The 20,216-nt window shown below is 41.7% G+C and overlaps 2 protein-coding genes across 3 annotated transcripts in view; both read left to right on the top strand.

Annotated features, from left to right (window-relative positions):
• The window catches only part of LOC127595900 (activin receptor type-2A-like), a 42,835-nt gene that overhangs the window by 2,520 nt on the left and 20,099 nt on the right, over window positions 1-20,216 (top strand). For both annotated transcript variants that reach the window (XM_052057881.1, XM_052057880.1), the window contains exons 2-3: window positions 13,218-13,425; window positions 15,733-15,866. In XM_052057881.1, coding sequence (XP_051913841.1) covers window positions 13,218-13,425; window positions 15,733-15,866 — 342 coding nt within the window. The remainder of the gene's footprint in view (window positions 1-13,217; window positions 13,426-15,732; window positions 15,867-20,216) is intronic.
• LOC127595911 (uncharacterized) overlaps window positions 1-20,216 on the top strand; it is a 249,950-nt gene that overhangs the window by 227,981 nt on the left and 1,753 nt on the right. The window lies entirely within an intron of this gene.

The following is a 20,216-nucleotide window of genomic DNA, read 5'->3' as shown; positions in this document are numbered from 1 at the left end:
AGAAATGGCAGTTGTGGAATTTTAGTTTGACAGTGTAGACACTGTTGCCGAATGGCCAGCAGAGGTTAATTGCTGACGGCATTTGATGTGGTGGCGAGTCATTTCAAGGAATTTTCCGGAATTATTGTTGTGATGTTCCAAGGCATTACTTTGCTGTGTCCATTCAAAACGATGTAATTTGAGCTTAACTTGACATTTGTATCAGCTGATTTCGGTGACTATAAAACTGATAACTCAAAGGTAAAAGTTTGTGCAAAGACAAAGTGGAGTAGGGGTTGGATGACGGTCACGTTGTGCCTGATGTTATGTTTTGTTGAACTGCAATTTGGTAACTGTCAATGCGTATTGGGCTGCCTCATGAAATACATGTCAGTGAAGTGAAGGCATAAAAAAGTGTGATACATGACTAATTTAAATGTGTTCTTCCTTAATGTTCAACATGGCGCACACAGTTAATGTTACTCGAGCTTTCACTTCCACCTTGATTCAGCTCAGCCTTTTGTATTTTTCTGTCAGATGTGAACTCATTAGGCGTTGAAGTCACACCTGCATGTAAACATCATTTCGTTTCCGTAGAGAGGTGAAATGAATGCATTTTGCCATTGGGACTAGTGGATGCTTCACATTAAGGCTCCCATTTTGTGCAGTGCGGCAATATTGGGCAGATATCGATCCTCCTGCTCACCGGTGTAAGGTTACATTAGCATGGCGAGGATGTTCTGACCTGGTCAGTCTAGGAAGTCTTTGTTCTGCCGCAAGATCTGCAAGATTGAACACAGAACCTCCTCGCAAAACGGTGAGACAAGATCCTTTGTAGCTTTGGATTCGCGTTGTGTTCATATTAACAACTGTAGGTCAATAAACTACAACATTAATTTGATTTAGTACTTGACAGCTAGCTCATTCACAGAGCAATTCCATTATCTTGTATGTTTGTGTGCCCAAATATACAAAAAATGTAACTTAATACCGGGGCCACATCTAAACATAACAAACTGGCGGGAGTCTGCTGATGTCCGTTTGTATGATTTGCAGTGTACAATGCCCCTTTGAAAACTCTCAAAAGGCTCAAAATAAACCCCCGCCCCCCCTTAATCAGTGACTTCACTTTAGGACAGGGGTGGCCAACCAGTCAGAGACGAAGAGCCAATTGTTTTTACTGAGTTACTGCAAAGAGCCACATCATACCCTTCCTCGCGCACGCGCGTACACACACACACACACACACACACAAGGACTCACGCCGGTGCCCACCAGTGCACTCGCACACATATGCACGCACACTACGATGAGCAACAGTCCGCACGGGCCGAAAATGAATGAAGGCTCAAAATACAAACAAACACATCTTTTTTTTCCCCCACGCATTCCCTCCTCCCACCCCTTGCGACTTGGGACCAGTTCGCTGGCTCCCGGTCGATTCTGATCAGAGTAGTGGACACCCCTGACTTAAAATCAGAGGTAATTCGCTGACTAGCTTAGCACTTAGCGCTGTTGTTTGCGCATGAGCGGTGATGCAATCATCTGATAGGTTGCCCCCTATGTCAATCAAGTAACGGGATTGATGATAGGCTGACGGAGTACGCTCTGTGACGTTGGCGCCTTGTTTGAATGGCATCACCGCTGCCGAGGCGTTTTCGACGCTTGTCGTGTGAGAGCCCGGAAATCGCATTGAACCAGCCAAAGAGCCGCATGCGGCTCGCGGGCCGCGGGTTGACCCCCCACGCCCCCTGCTATAGGAGAAACTTTAATTAAGGAGATTTTTGGCAGGTTAATCCTCGGGACCTGAGGCAAGGGTTTACTAAAACCAAATTAAATTTCACAATCTGACAAATGAACGACTGGTTTCCTCTTTTATTTCATCAACAGTTTACTTCTTTACTTCTCACATTCTCATTCTGAATTGCAGTAATTGGCTAGAAACACTTCTATGGGTCAATTTCAAACACAAATATAGATTTCAGTTTAAACTTCGTTTTTAGAAATGGGTTGTCTGGTCCTCAAGCAACAATACAGACATTGAATGTGTGTCGTTAATATTTCAACAAATCTGTTAATGTGACTGAATGCGGATGAAATGAAGTGTACATTTTGTCGCTCAATTTCAACCCTCCACTTTTCTTCTGTGTTGTGGGTTTGAAAGAGGCGTCTGAGGTGCACTGCCTACGAGGTGCCATGTCCATCCCCAATCAATATGTCCCTTGCATTATGCATGAGGCTCCAAATGCTCAGGTCTACAGGTATTTGTTCAGGACAGATGGAGCCACTACTTCCCACCTAGACCAAGTAACAAGGCTCAGCACCAGAAAAACAATGTGCTACACCAGTTCATGTTCAGAGGTCAAATAGAAATTTGAAGCATGTTGCCTGATTGTCACATTTGTTAAAATGAGTTGTGTGTCCTGCTTTCTTTGGTGATGTCAGGTTACATTTGTTTCATAGTTGATGCACGTTACATTCAATGTAGAAGAAATTCAGTCCATTTTTCAGCATGCTTTTGGACATTGTAATCACAATAACGTTGAAAGAGAAAAGCATCTGAGATGCAGTTAAGTCTACCTTTCTTTTAATGATTGAAATTGCACATGTAGGTTCCAGTAGCTGCTGTTTGCTATAAAGCCAAAACAGGATGAGCATGTGAGCAAATATGCAGAGCGCTGAGGCTCCTCAGTCACTATCTGCCTGACATCATCATTATTTGATTTATTTAGAGCTGTGTTTCACAACCTTCATTGAGCCAAGGCACATATTATTACGTATTTAAAAAAAATCCAGGCCCACCAGCAAACAAAACTGTCAAAAAAGTGGGACGCTCAAGGTCATGGCACACTGCTTGAAAATCCCTGACTTTGGAGCTATGAAGCGTTTTTTTTTTTTTTTTAGTAAAACTACAATCATGATTATGACGCAGCAGCAACACTCCTACAGTGGTTTTATACATTTGGTGTGTGGAAGGAAGATATTAAGTTGGAGCAGCAGTGTGACAAGAAGGCCACCAAGTAGCAGCAAGGTTGTGTTTGACGTAAATCTTTCAGCTGTAGCTCAGATAACTCAGTGTATTGACATGCCACGGAGGAGCAGAGCTGACAAAAAAAACCAACAACCTCAAATGCAGATGACTGCCAGATCTATGTGCCACTGAGCAAGAAAGACACCTTCTCATTAAGGCCACTCCTATCCTGTCTGGAAGAAATCAAAACCTGGATGGCACAAAATTTCTTGAAATTCAACGAAAAGAAGACAGAGGTGATATTGTTTGGTCCCAGTTGGCCCTTGTACATTCCATCCTGTAGACTTGGGCCCCCTGTCTCCTTATCTGAAATCAACGGTCTCAAACTTGGGCCTTAAACTGGACAGTGATTTCAAACTCGATCGGCAAATTGGTGCCCGTTGTTAAATGAAGCTTCTTTCACCTTAGACAAAGCTGGCCAAAATAAAACCTCTCCTCTCACATGAACACTTTGAGACAGCAATTCATGCCTTTGTCACATCCCGGCTCGATTACTGCAATGCCCGTTACTTTGGAGTCAGCCAGTCCTCCATTAAGCACCTTCAGCTGGTCCAGAATGCCGCTGCTCGCCTCTTGACTGGCACTCGTAAGAGGGAGCATATAACTCCTACTCTGGCATCCCTTCACTGGCTCCCCATTCATTTTGGAGTTATTTTCAAGATCCTCCTCTTTGTTTTCGAATCTCTAAATAATCTCGCGCTACATTACATCTCTGAGCTCATCCGCCCCTACACACCTGCCCGTCGCCTCAGGTCTGTGGACCAGTCTTTGTTAGAAGTACCAAGAACTAAACTGAGGCTCAGAGGGGATCAAGCCTTTTCTGTCGCTGGTCCCTCTCTCTGGAATGACCTCCCACTGAACATTCGGCAAGCCTCCTCGCTGCCCATCTTTAAAGCCCTCCTCAAAACTCACTTGTATTCTTTGGCGTTCGACTCAGCATGACTTAGATTTGTTCTTGATTTTACTGCTTGGTGCTTTCTACCACCTTTATTACTGATTCGTCTTACTGTTTATTGTGTATGTTAAATCGCTCCATGTACAGCACTTTGTATGCAGCGATGGCTGTTTGAAAGTACTCTATAAATACTGTTGACTTGACTTGACTTGACAATACCAGTCCGAATGGTGTGGTTAGGAAATTGGTCTCTTAGCAGGTTTGGGTTTCCAATTTTGGGTCTGACATTCCAGTGGGCAGTTTTCGCCGTATTTGTGGGTGTTTTCTCCGACTACTCTGCCTTCTCACATTTTATAAACATGCATATTGGATTAACTGTTTGGCTTTATTGTAGCCTTTTGTCCACCTTATTACTTTTTTTAAAGACTGACTTTAGCTATGGCATTGCAATTGTAATAAAACTTGTCAAGAATGTGAATTTTTGTCTGGTTTTGTAATTTGCAACGTCAGCTCTTTAATTTTATCAGTAATAGGGCTCGGACTAGCACCCAAAATCCAGATTTGCTCATTAGCTGGCTTACCAACTATTCAAATACGTGCACATCCACTTCCGGATATATCGCTTGAAGGAACCAGTTTGTCTCCACTCGATGCTTGCGATACCCCACATAGCACCTTCACACATATTGAGCTCCCTATTCAAGTGACAACCCACACAACATACAAGATTGGACAACATACCACACCTATTGAATCCCCATTCAAAGCACTGCCGATAAGTGCACAGACCTAATTAATAATATAGTGTTTATATTAAAAAACAAGTATATCAAGTACTTTTGGCTCTGTTTTGGACACGTTTTCATTGTTTTGACTGTATAACCCACCAACTGATTCCCAAATTTTGTGGGGTCTTGCATGCGTGCAAATTTTTGGTTTCTTCTATTTACAATTTCTAATGTGAAAGAACATATTAGGTTATTTAAACAATACTTTTTGTATTCAAATAAAACTTGTAATCAGAGGTGTTAAAATGAATCGATTAACCAAGAGGTAATCGGATTATCAAATTCATCGCCAACTATTTTAATAATTGAATAATTGATTTGGACCAACCAAATAGAATAACAATTTTCCAAAATCCTCTGTTGTCAGCCTCTCTGGTTTCTGTAGTCTTCCATGAAAGCAGACTGATTATATTTTGGGTTTAATCAAAATAAAATATTTTTAAACATCCGATTTTATTTTGAAAAACAATGACTGTACCAGAGGTGGCCCGGTAGTCCAGTGGTTAGCACGTCGGCTTCACAGTGCAGAGGTACCGGGTTCGATTCCAGCTCCGGCCTTCTTGTGTGGAGTTTGCATGTTCTCCCCGGGCCTGCGTGGGTTTTCTCCGGGTGCTCCGGTTTCCTCCCACATTCCAAAAACATGTGTGGCAGGCTGATTGTACACTCTAAATTGTCCCTAGGTGTGAATGTGAGCGCGCATGGTTGTTCGTCTTTGTGTGCCCTGTGATTGGCTGGCAACCGATTCAGGGTGTTCCCCGCCTACTGCCCGAAGACGGCTGGGATAGGCTCCAGCACCCCCTGCGACCCTAGTGAGGATCAAGCGGCTCGGAAGATGAATGAATGAATGATGAATGACTGTACCAGAAACTGGACCCATTTCAAAAGGTTGGTGAATACATGAGTCCTTCTTTGATATTGCAGAATTTTTTTTTCGTTGCCCTTTTTCATCACAAAAGAATTCCAAATAAACATCAGTAATTGGTCATGAAACAGTCATGGGTGGGGGGGGGGGTCGTAATACACTTGAATGCAAAATAAAATGTGATCCGATTATTGGATTAATCGATGAGATCATGAATTTGATTCTAAAAATTATTGATAGCGACAGCCGTACTTTTCAGCATTAAAAATCAATCAATCTGGGCAAAGGTTTGCAAATCAGGTGCAGTGTTTATCAACATGCAGGTGTTTATCGTGGTTAATGGGCACCAAAACCACCCGATGAACGAAAATCAGCGAAGTAGCGACAATTAACATATACATTTAAAAAAATGCTCCACATGGGCCTTTGCGCTTGAGCAGAGCTAACGAACACACACGCACAGGTTAGCTACGATCCTATTGCTGCAGCAGAGGTGTTTATGATTTTTCAATTAAGGATGATTAGACAATTAAGAATGGAAGAGACCTGCTTTTGTTCTGATAAGCCTTCTCTCTCTCTCTCACCTCTCTCGCACGCACACACTAGCAGTATAGTAAAAAACACTTAAGCACTGATTAAAGATCAAAGAGTAACCCACCTTGATAAAACAGAAAGAAGATGCACAGCCAATCGACATGGCTTATCAACATGGCTTTACATCTTCTCAGCGCCCCCTCTCCCCACATGTACTGTATATGTTGCTCTATGTGACTCACTCTTGTTTTGCTGACTTTCACTGCTTCTCGTTTGCGGACTTCCAAAAAATATATATACATGTACCGTATTTTCACGACTATAAGGCACCATTAAAAGTCTTAAATTTTCTCCAAAATGGACAGGACGTCTTATGATGCGGAGCGTCTTGTGTATGCGCTGAGTTCCAAAACCTGACTGACAGCCGACGCGCTGTTTATATAGAGAAAAGGCGGAAGTGACTGTGGACAGGTATGCGGCAAAGAAGTCGGCCAATCAGTGAAAGGTGGGCGTGTATATATATATACATATATGGAGAGGGAGAGAGAGAGAGACTGTTTTTTTTCCCTCTGTTTTAGTGTTGGAGGGTGTCTTGAAATTCTTCGGTTCAGGGTTTATAGAGAGAGAGAAGGAGAGGGAGAGGTGAGGAGAAAGAGAGAAAATGCGTTGCATCTCCTTACCTATGTACAAACACGTGTTAGCTTCATCTACACCTGCCAATTTATTGGTTGCCAAGAGTAGAAGCTTGTTGCTGTAATTAATGCTGCTTTACAGTACTTGCATGTGGCTTTGATGTGGTCGGGGAGTGCTTGGAGAGTTTTATTCACACTGCACCTTCTTTGTGTTCTTTTGCAGGTTAACTTAAGCATTGAATGTGCACGGGCTGAAGCTCAGCTTTATTGATTATTCATGGTCATCTTCACAGAACTTAAGTGTTTTTTTTCCTCCTAAGCATATGAAATTCTTTGGTTTTGGGTCTGGGTAACAGTTGAAATAGCTTGTCCTTTTATTGAGGGTGTTCAGCAAAATACTCATGAATAAGCACTGTCTGTTACTGTTGTAAATCAGCATTGAGAAATGTCATAGCTACGTGATTATATCTAAAATCCGGCTGTCAGGACGTTTTTTTTTTTATTGCGTAGATGCATAATCATGGGAGAAGATGAGCTCAGGACGCATAAAATGTAAATGAGGAAATCTCTACTACCATACGTTAAAGTGTGAATTGGCACGTTTAGCATTTTTCCAATTGTGCTTTATTGCTGTTTGAAAGAAAGCACTTTTTTTTCCACTTGGAAGATATGGTGCTGAATTTAAACGCTTTCTTTTTTCGGTAAAGTCACAAATCAGCCCCTTCATTCACAATTTTAGGTTGCAAAAACAGTCTGCATTCTGTTTAACGATTCATCTGAAAAAAGGCACATTTGCGTTTTTCTGTTATGTTGTTTTAAATGATATACCGTAATCTGATGGCCAAAATGTTAAACCACTTAAGTGGCAAAGAGAGAAGACCTGTATTGTTCTTGTTGGTACATGGTTATTTTTACACAATGGTATAGTAGACTTTATATTTCTTTTGCTAATTAACCTTTATTGTACAAAATCTGACGTTGACATGCTTTTTATTTAAACGCTGAAACCGGAAATGGAAAGCAATTTGATTTTGAAATTACTCAACATATTCCCAGGCTGACAGGAGACATTGAGGTCTGCAAAGATGTGAGGAGGAAGGTCAGGAAAAGGGGGGTCTGCAGCCAGACCCTCTTTTTTTCAAGTGCTGCCCTTCGTCGTTATCAGTAACTGATAGGGTTTGATAAACACAACCATAAATGTTGCAGATAGTTTAAGGTTATTCTCTGCATTTTTATTACCAGATCTGGCATATGCAATATGATCGCAATTAAAAATAGTGACCTTTTGGTCCAGTTTTATTTTGTACCTTATAACTAGTGCAGAGGTTGGCAACCTTTTTAACTAAGAGAGCCATATCAGCAAAATATTTGAAAATGTATTTCAGTGATAGCCATATATATATATATATATATATATATAAACTGTATTTTAAACGTGAATTCAAGAAAATGTCAGTTTAATAAGCCTTTAAACTGATGTGTTCTTTTAAATAATTTTGTGATAATACTCACCATTAATGTGAATGCTTTTCCGTTCCTCGCGATTGCTAAAAATAAAGCAAAACAAACAAAATTATAGTCAGTTTGCCCGGTCCATCCTTGGAGTTGCTGCTAGCAAGTTTGCACCCTGCTCAGTAGCTTGCACGGTTCCTTTCCGCTCTCTCTCGCAGAGTATTTTGATGCGAAAGTAGCATGGCGCGTGTCAAAGTGCCGCTTTACATTCGACCGTTTTACTGATGGTATTTTGTCATTGCAAATTAGACACATGCCAGAACCAATTCCCTCCACAAAATTTAATCCTTCCTTCATTCCATTCGTCCCGAAGTATATCATACTCTTCATCTTTTTTTCCAATGACCAAGTGGGCTGATTCAAAAGGGAGTGTTTACCTGTTTCCGCAGCAATGGCAACGTAGGCCAGTATTATCCAATCAAAATTGCTCATGGAGCCAACTGCAGCCCTAAACAGGAAATGAGTAGGAAAAAAATCAATGGATGGATTAAACAAGCGAGAATATTTAGTTTTATCTGCAATCATCAAAAGAGCCACATATGGCTCGCGAGCCTCATAGGTTCCCGACCCCTGAACTCGTGTGTGTCATGATTGAACACTAAATATTAAGACAGGCTGAGTAAAAACAAAAGTGGTAGCTGTTAGAATCCAGTTTTATTGAGATAAAACATGAAAAAAATAGATAAATATTGACGATGGGGGGCGGCCCGGTTGTCCAGTGGTTAGCACGTCGGCTTCACAGTGCAGAGGTACCGGGTTCAATTCCACGATTGATCGTTACCCGAGTTCTCAGCAACTGTGATGTCATTTTCTGTCACAACGAGTGGCAAAATGGCCGCCACCTGAGATGGACAAACACGGATGGGTTTTACTGATGAATTCATATTCCACAACCGCAATATTAATCTGAAAGCCTGGTTTACACTGCATAGAACTTTGTCTTATAAAGAAAATGTTTGGGTTGACTCTCCCCATTAAGTCGCTTGAAAGCAGATGGGAGGGAACTCTTGCTGAACTGGAAGCTAAATCATCTCACATAGACACACACACGGGTATAAATAGTGTGTCCGATGGCTTCCGTGTTGCGCCTCCCTCCCACCTGCTTCCCTCTTTACTCATTGGCTGTTTGATGATGACAAATGACCTGTGCTGCAGGCAGATGATACAGCAACATTACTGCAAATTCAATATACACTTCAGCTTTAACCCCAAATGGCACTTAACACACCCTTCAAATGAATCCAAAAAATTTAAGGGGGGGGGGGGGGGGTTTGCTGTCTATGCAGGTCCTTCTCCTGTACTCATGGAGATAACAAGGCATTTTGAAAGGCGCATCTTGAAAGGAATGTTTGGAACGTGGTGGCTATTTGCAACACATGCCGCACAAGTAACACAGGGCTATGGTGCTCCCTCACCAAACCGCTGCAGTTCATGTTAAGGGACCCCGGCGCTCCCATGACCTGTCCAGTGTCCTCCCCATCAGCGCTTATTAAAGCTCAGAGCAATGGGCATTTGCCGCTGCGGCATACCAGCGGGGATTAAAGGGATTGAATTCAGTCGCTGAGTATGGTGCTTTTTAATGCCCCCTCTCACCATGGCCGTGGAAAGAGTGCAGCCTTTGTAACCAGCTAGCCCACCCAGCCACTCACCGCTGCCATGTCACAACCCCATCTGATCTCCTTCAAGGAACAGTTATTAGTGTGGTTACTGTAAAGTTAGTGCTGATGAGTGAATTATTGTGTACTAATGTTGCGCTGTCTCGGCCTGATAACTGTGGTTGTCAGACATCTCGACGTGGCCTAAAAAAGCTCAGCCAGATGCTACATTCAAGTGTTGAGCTCAGATGTTTTGTCCACCAATCTCCTTGTTCTGCGAGGGAGGTAGCAGCATTAATATCTTGTCATTGTGGTGCTTTAGGTAATAATCTTCTAGTGCTAACGTGTCTGCTATCCGGACCAATGCTTCACAATGTCAGGAATAGGTAATCGGCCCCCGATCTGATCATAAGATGGATCAATACATCTCTTTAAATAACCTATTCACTCTAGATATGTTAAACTAATTTATTTATTTATTTATTTTGTTTGTAATCTTGAAGCCAACCAAGCCACAGCACTCAGAACCTGAATGTGTCTCTAAGAACAGGATATTTGCTCTAAAAGCATATGCTCATTTGTGCACAGGAAAACATTTTTTAATTGTGTTCCGTGGGAGAGTTGTCAAATGGCTTCCCGGTGAAAGTTGTTGTGGCTGCTGAAGCTAAGAGGCCAAGAGCTCCGTAGACCACCCCTCCCTCAGCCGCTGGGTCTTGACACTTTACAGTTTGAAAGAAGTTTCATTTATGGTGGAGTGCATTTCCTAACAAAGCAGTGGTCGGGCCAAATAGTCAGTCACATGTTGTGCTGAGTCGTTTCTGATCAAAATCCTAAGAACACATGTTGTCATCACCAAAAACCCGCAATCCTGGAGGCAAACCATTAGATCTCAAGGATGGAGTTGTTCAACTACTTTAGAATGCATGGGCGGGATGGGGAATCACTCTCGGTGTATGCATATTTTATTTTCTAAAATAACAAATATAAACACAAATATATTGCAATGTAATTATACAAATCGGGATGGGCAAGTACCAATAAGCGATCAGGCCCTAATTCAATGTATCGAGAACTCACAATAGTGGCTGATACATTCACCGATACTAAGTTGGCCTCTTGTGACAGGTTTTATTATATTATTTTATTAAATCACATGCATGGCTGAAAGTACTTTTTCGAACTTTGAACTGAACTGTATCCATGTCAGTCCTTTCTAATTTTCAATGCATGGAATGCATTATTTGTGTGTTGCGAGCAACATATATGCCTTTTTGCTAACTCATGTAGCATTTTTTTCCTTTATTTTTTTTTTAAGAGACTAAGTGAAGCTGTCATTTATGAACATAATGGAAACAAGGATTCTTCTAAATACTGTTCTGTTTTAAAAGTAGCTAGTAGTCATACAGTAAGGTGGGAGGTAGTAGGGGGCGTAGTAAAGACATTTCTATGGAAATCTGCTTCGATTCCAGAAGCTGTGTTTATCAAAAACTGAATTTTAGCCCTCTGAATTACAATTGAATTGTGTTGTGGCAAGAGATTCCCATCACTAGTTTTCACATAATAATCAAATAGTGACTATATTTTAGGCTGGTTTTCATTTGGATGTTTTTTTTTTGTTTTTACACTGCTCTTATTTTTAAATTGGTGTGATCTAATCAGGAAAGATGACTGCATTTGTAGAGGTGTAACACCCTCCCACCCTACACAAAAATAGGCTTGCTACTGTATAAAAAGAGACAGAGACCAGTGAAAGAGCAGCAAACATGTTCAGAATTAGGCCATGACGTGATAGCTGGTGATACAACAACAACATTTAAATTTGAGTCTATTTGGTTCTGAAATGTATAAATATAGTGTTCATATGATCTTCAACAATTGGCACGTCAAAATGTTCAGGTTTCCCCAGTGGGACAAATAAAGGATATCTTACTGTTTTTATGTAGCTCACTAGCTCACATCTTTTTAAGCTGCCTACTGTGAGTTAAGTAGTGGCTTTGGTGTTTAATTGTTCCCCTGCTCAAAGTTGCAGCTAGCTAGGTCACAGTTCACCTAATTAAATCTTATATTTGGAGGAATGAATGGCACCTATTGGTCAATTTGACTCCACGGCTTTGAGCCATTGCACCTTTTTATTTTGGGGACTGTGCATGACTATTCAGATTGATGCAGAACAAAGACTGTTTTTTAAAGAAACACATGAAACGAAGCTCTCAAAAGCAGTTTAGTCACTCGGTCTGACTTGTTCAGAAGCAAGCCTCACGATGCTGCAGCTGACCTTCCCAGTTTGCACAATTCATGCTCACACCATCAGCCATTTTATTAATCACACTTGAAGATGAACAGGCACGACACAGCTTTCTCCTTCGTGGTGTAGCTTCTCCACTTGGACATTTCTCATTGACATGAGGCAAACAGGATTTTCTCATTCAATGATTGTATACCTGCTCGTGGGGGGACATCCTATCGTATGTCCTTGCTCAATCAGCTCTGACATTATCTGCTTTTCAGGACTCTGAGCTGCTACTTCTGGCCTAAGGATTGATTTCCTTGCCTTATGTCCGCCCTGCTGCCACCACTGCTTGGCCACCTTGCTGCTGGGGGAGGCAGACCTGCCATATCTGAAAATGTTAATTGTGTACTCTGGGAGAGAAGATACATTGTTCAAATAAATAGAGATCAAATAAGTGAAGTGTGATAGTATTGTTCAAATCTCAAATCATAATGAAATGTTAGGCCTCGTACAAAATATTGCAAACAAAAGAAATTGGCATTTTGAAAACAGAAAACGGTACAAGTGGTGTTCAATTTAGTTGTTTTATGTGTCCATGGTTTAGCCTTTACCGATTCTGTTTTCAATTTTAAAACAAGTCCATTGAGTTAACCAGATCTCAAACATCAAAATTAACAATGAGCACGCAATTGACAAATAAGCTGATGGATTGGCTTGGATAATTAATGCACAGAAACTATATTAAATTATCTGCTTACCGACAGCACATTTGTCAAGCATGCGCACACACTGTCTGAACCCCCCCACCTGACAGCTTGAATGAAATTTATTTACCAGTATCATGTTGTTAAGCAAGCAAAATGCAAATTTTTCACACTAACTTTTTAAATCCAAATACAAACAAAAAATGTGGTTTCATGATAGTAGAAATATTCTACTTGATACGTGGATACATGGATATGTTCAGGGGATTGCATCACAATTTAAAACTGGCATTTTCCTTTCATAAACTTTAAAATATGCCTGAAATCATGAAATAGCATCAATTCATGTCCCCAATTTGAAGGCTTTTAGCCAAGCAAGAAACGTGAAAAACAATGTAGTTTTGTGAAAATGAGAGTAACAAGATTTGCACTTTTGTTGTCTTTATTCTTACCAGGCGCAATCCTGGGACGCTCCGAGACGCAGGAGTGCAGCTACTACAACTCCAGCTGGGAAAAGGAACGTACCAACCGCAGCGGCATTGAACCGTGCTATGGCGATAAGGACAAAAGGCGGCACTGCTTTGCCACGTGGAAGAATATTTCTGGCACAGTGGAGGTAGTCAAGCAGGGCTGCTGGTTGGACGACATCAACTGCTATGACAGGTACGCTTCGGGGAATTAAAAGAAGGCAGCTGTACGAAAATCTATATTAGATCAGTTTGCTCAGACTTGAAAAGACCCATTCATGAAAACAATAACTATACAGGAGTTCTCTCTTTTATCACCCCCCCCCCCCCACGCTCCCCACCCCCCAAAAAAGTTTTAAATGACGCAAAGTGCTATGACGTTGCCGTCTAGAAATAGGTTCAGCCAGGAGAGTAAAATGATATTCATCGCGCTGATATCCAATAGATTGTTCTTTAGTCCAACATCACTCACTGTTTCCTGAATTTGCGGTCAATATAGATTTGGAACCCTGGCTGAGACGGCGCCGCTTGGCCTCCCTCGAGAGTTCACAGCAAGTCTAGGGCGGCTGCCACTTCTGTCTTATCTGATGGCTATGAGAGTGTGAAAGACAGAGTGGGAATACTGGAACTCATTCAAATTTATTTTCGGAGTGTTCTGTATTGTTTGGAGGCAAGGAAATGGCAAGTGTGTTTGCATGTCTAAGGGCGTACTCATTCTAGGGAATGCATGCCATGCTGCAGCCTACGTGACACACTGTACGTCTCTCCCGCCAGGATATTTTAGTGTTTTTTTTTTAATGCCTAATTTCATGCACAATTGATGTTGCGATCTTGAGCACCCCCCCCCCCCCCCGCCCTGCCTCCTCTTTCTTGTGCCCCACTCAATGACAACACTTAAAAACACTCATCCCCCTAATCTGTGATTACGACACATTCAACTTGATTATTGCAGTTTTTACTTTTCAATTTTAACACACATACACGAAAATTTGTAACGGCAAAACACTGTGACCATGTGTTGTAACCTTGCAAAGGTTATTTATTTATTTATTTTTGCCTTAATCATCTCATGATACTGTCCACATCTGCTAAAGTTGCCGACAGTCTCAGTGGAACAGATCATACAATTATTCACTTTCAATGAAATTAGCACGACTTAATATTTGGTTCAGTTCTTGTATTTTCTGTGTGGGGGGGAAAATGCCCTATGCTGTGATTGTATTCTAGGAAGGCGGTTATATGAACATGGCCAGAATATCTCAGACACAAAATAAGGATTTTGTTCAACATACTACAAAATGAAAGGTGTGCTTGAATATATCCTGTCAGTATGAGTGTCTGGCACATGCTTATATTATGAACAATCCATTTCTGATGAGTATTACACACAGGCATGTAGTCATTGCAACAGTTGCACATGCTTGTATCAGTTGTGTTTGAACTATTAACACCTTTAATCCAACTCAAGTCATCTGTAAAAAGGTAAAATGCTGAGCATAGCAACTCTGTTTGTAAAGTATTGTTGACACAGGGCAGCCAACTTTCACTGGAAACTAATATACCGGTAACTAGTCCAACTTCCAGAACCGTCCAGAATTGTTTGGCCATTCTGTACATTAGGAATTCACAATAATTATTGTGCCGATAATAGAAATTGTATCTCCCATGTAAACCCAGCAGATGGACATGGAGTAGTTATTTTGGTAAACTAAAAGAACATCTAGCTGGTCTATGCTGTTGTACAATTTATTTCACGCACGTCTTCAGTCATAAGTCTGTACTCATTTGGGTACACACGCTATTTGACATTCATTCACTATCTTTTTACTATGCACAGAACTACGGCTAGAGTTTATTTGATAAGTAACGTTTTTTCTTTGAAAAAATTATAAACAGGCAATTCTATAAACAGATCTGTGTTTTATTTTTTGTTACAATAAAGTTTTCATATTTAGTTATGGGAGATCTTTAAGTATTTCTTTCATTCAGGTGTGCACAAATTACACATAACTTAAAATTTAGAAAAAGAAAAGTTATCAGAAGGCGGCCCGGTAGTCCAGTGGTTAGCACGTCGGCTTCATAGTGCAGAGGTACCGGGTTTGATTCCAGCTCCGGCCTCCCTGTGTGGAGTTTGAATGTTCTCCCTGGGTCTGCGTGGGTTTTCTCCGGGTACTCCGGTTTTCTCCCACATTCAAAAAAACATGCATGGCAGGCTGATTGTACACTCTAAATTGTCCCTGGTGTGGGTGTGGGCATGGATGGTTGTTCGTCTCTGTGTGCCCTGCGATTGGGTGGCAACCAATTCAGGGTGTCCCTACGCCAGACAGCTGGGATAGGCTCCAGCACCCCCCGCGACCCGAGTGAGGATAAAGCGGTTCGGAAAATGGATAGATGGATGAAAAGTTATCAGAATCAGACTTAACAGGAATTTATCAGTACCGACCACAAAAAAAAAAATGCATCCCCAGTTTACATGTTCTAATGTCTCATTTCCTCCCTGCAGCAATGAGTGTGTGGAGAGGAAGGAGAATCCCGACGTTTTCTTCTGCTGCTGTGAAGGCAACATGTGCAACGAGCGCTTCCTCTACGCACCCGATACCACCCCGCAAAGCGACACACACCAGTCAACAGCCTACAGTATGTACTGTCAACACTCTCACACACACATGAGATGTCGTGTCAATAATGGCCATTTACTTAGTTGAGAATCCTTCGTACTCATATTTACACATATTTCAATGCTCTTGCATAGTTAGTAAGTTATGAATTCTGTGTTTTATTTGCACCGAACAAACATTACCAAAGGTGCACCTTTTCTTTATATGCATGGTTGACTGTTGTGAAGAATGTGTAACGGGCAGGACACCTGCTGTGCCCTCTGCTTTTGATATCTAGAAAGTTGAGGAATTTGCAAACTGACCATCAGGGTGTTTGGTCTTCATTTTATGCACAGTTGACAGATAGAGTAATACTGTTTGGTCGGACACACCGTATATGCCAATCAAAATCAAAAAGATACTGTGAAATACATAAACACTTTCACCTTGGGAACATCTGTGTTTGCCAGACGGCCAGCCAGTACAATTTCAGGGTGGTCACTACTTTGGCTGCCTGAACACAGTTCATCCAGTTTGTAAAGCATAATTTTCAGTCAGCTGACAAAGTGTCATCATCTGTGTTTACCTTTAAAAAAAAATTGTTGCACCATTCTTGTGTAAACCTGCTGCAGATGTGTCTTGGTGAAATCGACGTTTCCTGGCATATTCTGTCGCCCACACACACATTGCACAGCACTTATTCGTGCTTCGGTTTTCGTAACCATCACTCCGACATACCTGCTTATCATATTATGATACATTTCCTGACACGTGGCTTTTTTCTAATCACTCTGTTTAAACTGTACCCCCATTTTGCGTGAGATAAGTTCCAAAAGCATATGCAATAGGTGTAAAATCTGCCAGATCGTATAAAAACACGAACTTCTTTTTTTTTTTTTTACTTTCCTATAATGAAGCAGTGTCCATGTTCCTACCGTCCTTAATGTTGCTTTGATGAACACGTAAGCCTACTATGCTATTGTATTAAAAGTTGGTCATTATGGTGATACTTAACATATATTTTTTGAGGCGGTACCTAGTGTAAAAAGTTTGAGAACCACTGCAACACTTGTATGTATATTTGAATCCTCAAGAGTCACCCCCCCCCCCCCCCCGCCATGTGGGTTCTGCACAACCTTTGTTTTCCCTTATGTTGACGATGGAGATCAAAATGTCTTGACAATTACGAGAAAGGTCCGATGTGGTTGACACCATGTGATGGAAGCATGAGCACGGCCAGCACGCACCACCCTGCTCCTGTAGGGGTCACACACAGTTCGAACCTCTGTTATTTTTGGCTAGAGGATTAAGTGATGTCACAAGATGGATTTGCTCATCCTGCTGTGTGCATGTGTGTGCATGCATATACACTTCCCTCCAAATGTTTTGGAACAGTGAGGTCAACTCTTTTATTCTTTCCGTAGATTGCTCATTTGAAACTGAGATGAAAAGATAAATACGCGAGACAAGAGATCCAAATTCCGGGGTTTATTTCCAGGTATTTAGATGTGGATCTGATTCACAACTGAAATGGTAGGTCTTTTTTTTAATCCACCCCAAAAAAAGATGCTTGCAAAAGCATTGAAATGTATGTTTTGATTCCCAGATGGATGAATGTCTACACTCAGCTCAGGCTTTGGTCTAGTTGTTCCCAACGTTAAAACTAGGAATCTATCCAGGGGTTCCTAATAGCAATTGTGTGGCTGACAAATTGAAAATCAATCAGAGCCTTGCACAGTGACCAATAAAACTATGGTAATGTCTTGAAGAAGAAAGAAACCACAAGTGTACTAACAGACTGTGAACAATTAGGTGAAAGATAACTGCATCAGTTGGCGATTTTTCATTGTGAGAGCTGTAAAGAAGGCCCAAATTCTTGCTGCTGGAGGCTGTAAATTTCCCCAGTGTGGGACAAATAAAGGATATCTTAAAAACAAATGTTGGTGAGATCAGCAACAAATTCCAGTGGGCAGGAGCGAAGGTTTCACAATCTACTGTTTGCAGAAGACATTATGAACTCAAGTACAGCGGCCACAGCAGAAGATCACAGAGACGAACGAGCCTCATGAATTTTTGAGACGAAGATAAACTTTTAACATAGTGATGGAAAATTCCAAACTTTGGTGACAGAAAGAAACAAACATCTGTGACAGTCAATGGACGTATTGCCAGGGCTTGCCTTTGTAACCTTCTACTACTAATCTTCATTGCTGTAGCTCATTTTGGGCCGTGGAAAGATGAATTCAGAAGTACAGAAACATTTTTTCTGTCTATTGAAAGAAAACTGCAACCAAAATGATTGTGATAAGATATCCTTTATTTGTCCCACACTGGGGAAATTTACAGTCTACAGCAGCAAATTGTGGATAGAAAGAAGAAAAAAAACAAACACTGTTCATTTAAGTGCAATACAAATACAAATATGGATACGGTCGCAGTGCTATTTACAATTGTTTTTCACATAATTTAAAAAAAAAATTTTGAGCAGCCTTAAGCCAATATGCTTTATTGTTGAGCAATGCTGCAAAACACAATTCCAAAACACCAAAGGAGTTCATCAGTGTAGGATTTTTGATCTCCTGACGTGAAGCCTATGGAGTATGCATTTTACCTGTCCCCCCCCCCCCCCCCCTTCCCAAAAAAACCCCAAAAGAGGCTACGGTCAAAGCCTAGAAAAGCATTACAACGGACGGTAGCATCCATTTGGTGGTATTGATAGGTTAGTTATGCAGCTATTGCATTAATTATAACTCATTATTTATTTCAACGTTCCCTGAAATAAATAACACTTGATTATAGTTAGCTGACCTGTCGATCTCTTTTCTCGTATTTATCTTGACGATGTCAAACATAAATGTGTTTGTCTACAGCTACAATAAAGCAATGACCCTAACTCAGTGGTTCTTAACCTGGTTTCCATCGAACTCCAGGGTTTCGACGGAGCCTCTGTCATGGAGGCTAAGACACACCCGACTCAACATATAATATTATATATATATATACATATCAGAAATGTGCAGTGCTGGGAACAGCAAGGATACTGCGCAGAACCCTCAAGCTTCCTGGCCTCTGGTAGAGGACCCGAGCTGAATGAGGGACGGACACCACCCGAGGGGTGAGATGAGGATTTTATTTTATCAATCTCAAGTTGTGACAGCACTCTGCTTTACTCCCTTGTTCGCATCATCGGACTGGCCGCTGTCGTCCTCTTCTCCTTCTGAATGTGGCGACACCACAAGTTTGCATATCCGGCAGCCCTCGTCCCTACGCATGTAAGAAAACAAAAAAAAAAACAAAATTGAAAGCTAAGATCATGGCGAGAATGAAAGCTGGGCAACCTAGAAACCCATTACAACGGCTATGTGAAGTACCATCTGAAAGTCTCATAGAAAGTGTGAATGCAGCACTGAGGGCAATCCCTACCGTAACGATCACAGAAACCAATGAGCTGATATACGCTTCAGCATCAGTGATCCTGGAGACTCTGGGCTATAAGAGCAACCATGGAAGCCATGAGATACGTTACCCACCATGGAAAAGACGGTTGGAGGCTAAGATCAAGGCGGCTCGGAAAGATGTGAGTCAATTGACGGAGGCCCAGAGAGGTGTGCTGAAAAGGTCGATACCCGAGAGGTACATCCAGATAACCATACATGAAGCACTTGAATCTGCAAAACAAAGGCTCCAAGCCTTGTCCAGTCGCCTAAAGCGGTACACGAAAGAGAATGAGGCCAGACGAATAAACAGGCTGTTCGCAACACAACCTGCGAAAGTGTACGCTCAGTGGCAGGGTCCTAACAACAGAGCTGACCCACCAAGACTGGAAACTGAAAGGTACCTGTATATGGGAGAAGGAGGTTGCACATAACAGCAGTGCACAATGGCTGGTGACCCTGAGAGAGGAGCACAGCAACCTCCCTGAACAGAACCCAGTTACCATAACAGTGGCAGACATACAGGAAAGAGTCTCAGATATGAAGAACTGGTCCACACCTACTGGCTAAAGAAACTCACAGCACTCCATGAGCGCCGAGCTGAGGGATGGGACTCACCCAGAATGGCTAACCAAAGGGCGAACGATCCTGATCATGAAGGATCCCTCAAAGGGTGCAGCCCCATCCAACTATCGGCCAATAACCTGTCTCTCCACAACATGGAAGCTCATGTCAGGCATCATTGCAGCTAAGATAAGTGGACACATGGATCAATACATGAGCGAAGCACAGAAGGGCATTGGTAGAGATACCAAAGGAGCCAAACATCAGCTCCTGGTTGACAGAACAGTCGCACAAGACTGCAGGTCCCGACGTACCAACCTGTGCACAGCTTGGATTGATTACAAGAAAGCCTATGACTCGATGCCACATACATGGATCACTGAATGCTTGGA

This window comes from Hippocampus zosterae, chromosome 2, assembly GCF_025434085.1.
Source record: "Hippocampus zosterae strain Florida chromosome 2, ASM2543408v3, whole genome shotgun sequence".
In the NCBI taxonomy this organism is placed as follows: Eukaryota; Metazoa; Chordata; class Actinopteri; order Syngnathiformes; family Syngnathidae; genus Hippocampus; species Hippocampus zosterae.
The sequence above is the reverse complement of the archived record's forward strand: the minus strand, read 5'-3'. Positions and strand labels throughout refer to the sequence as shown.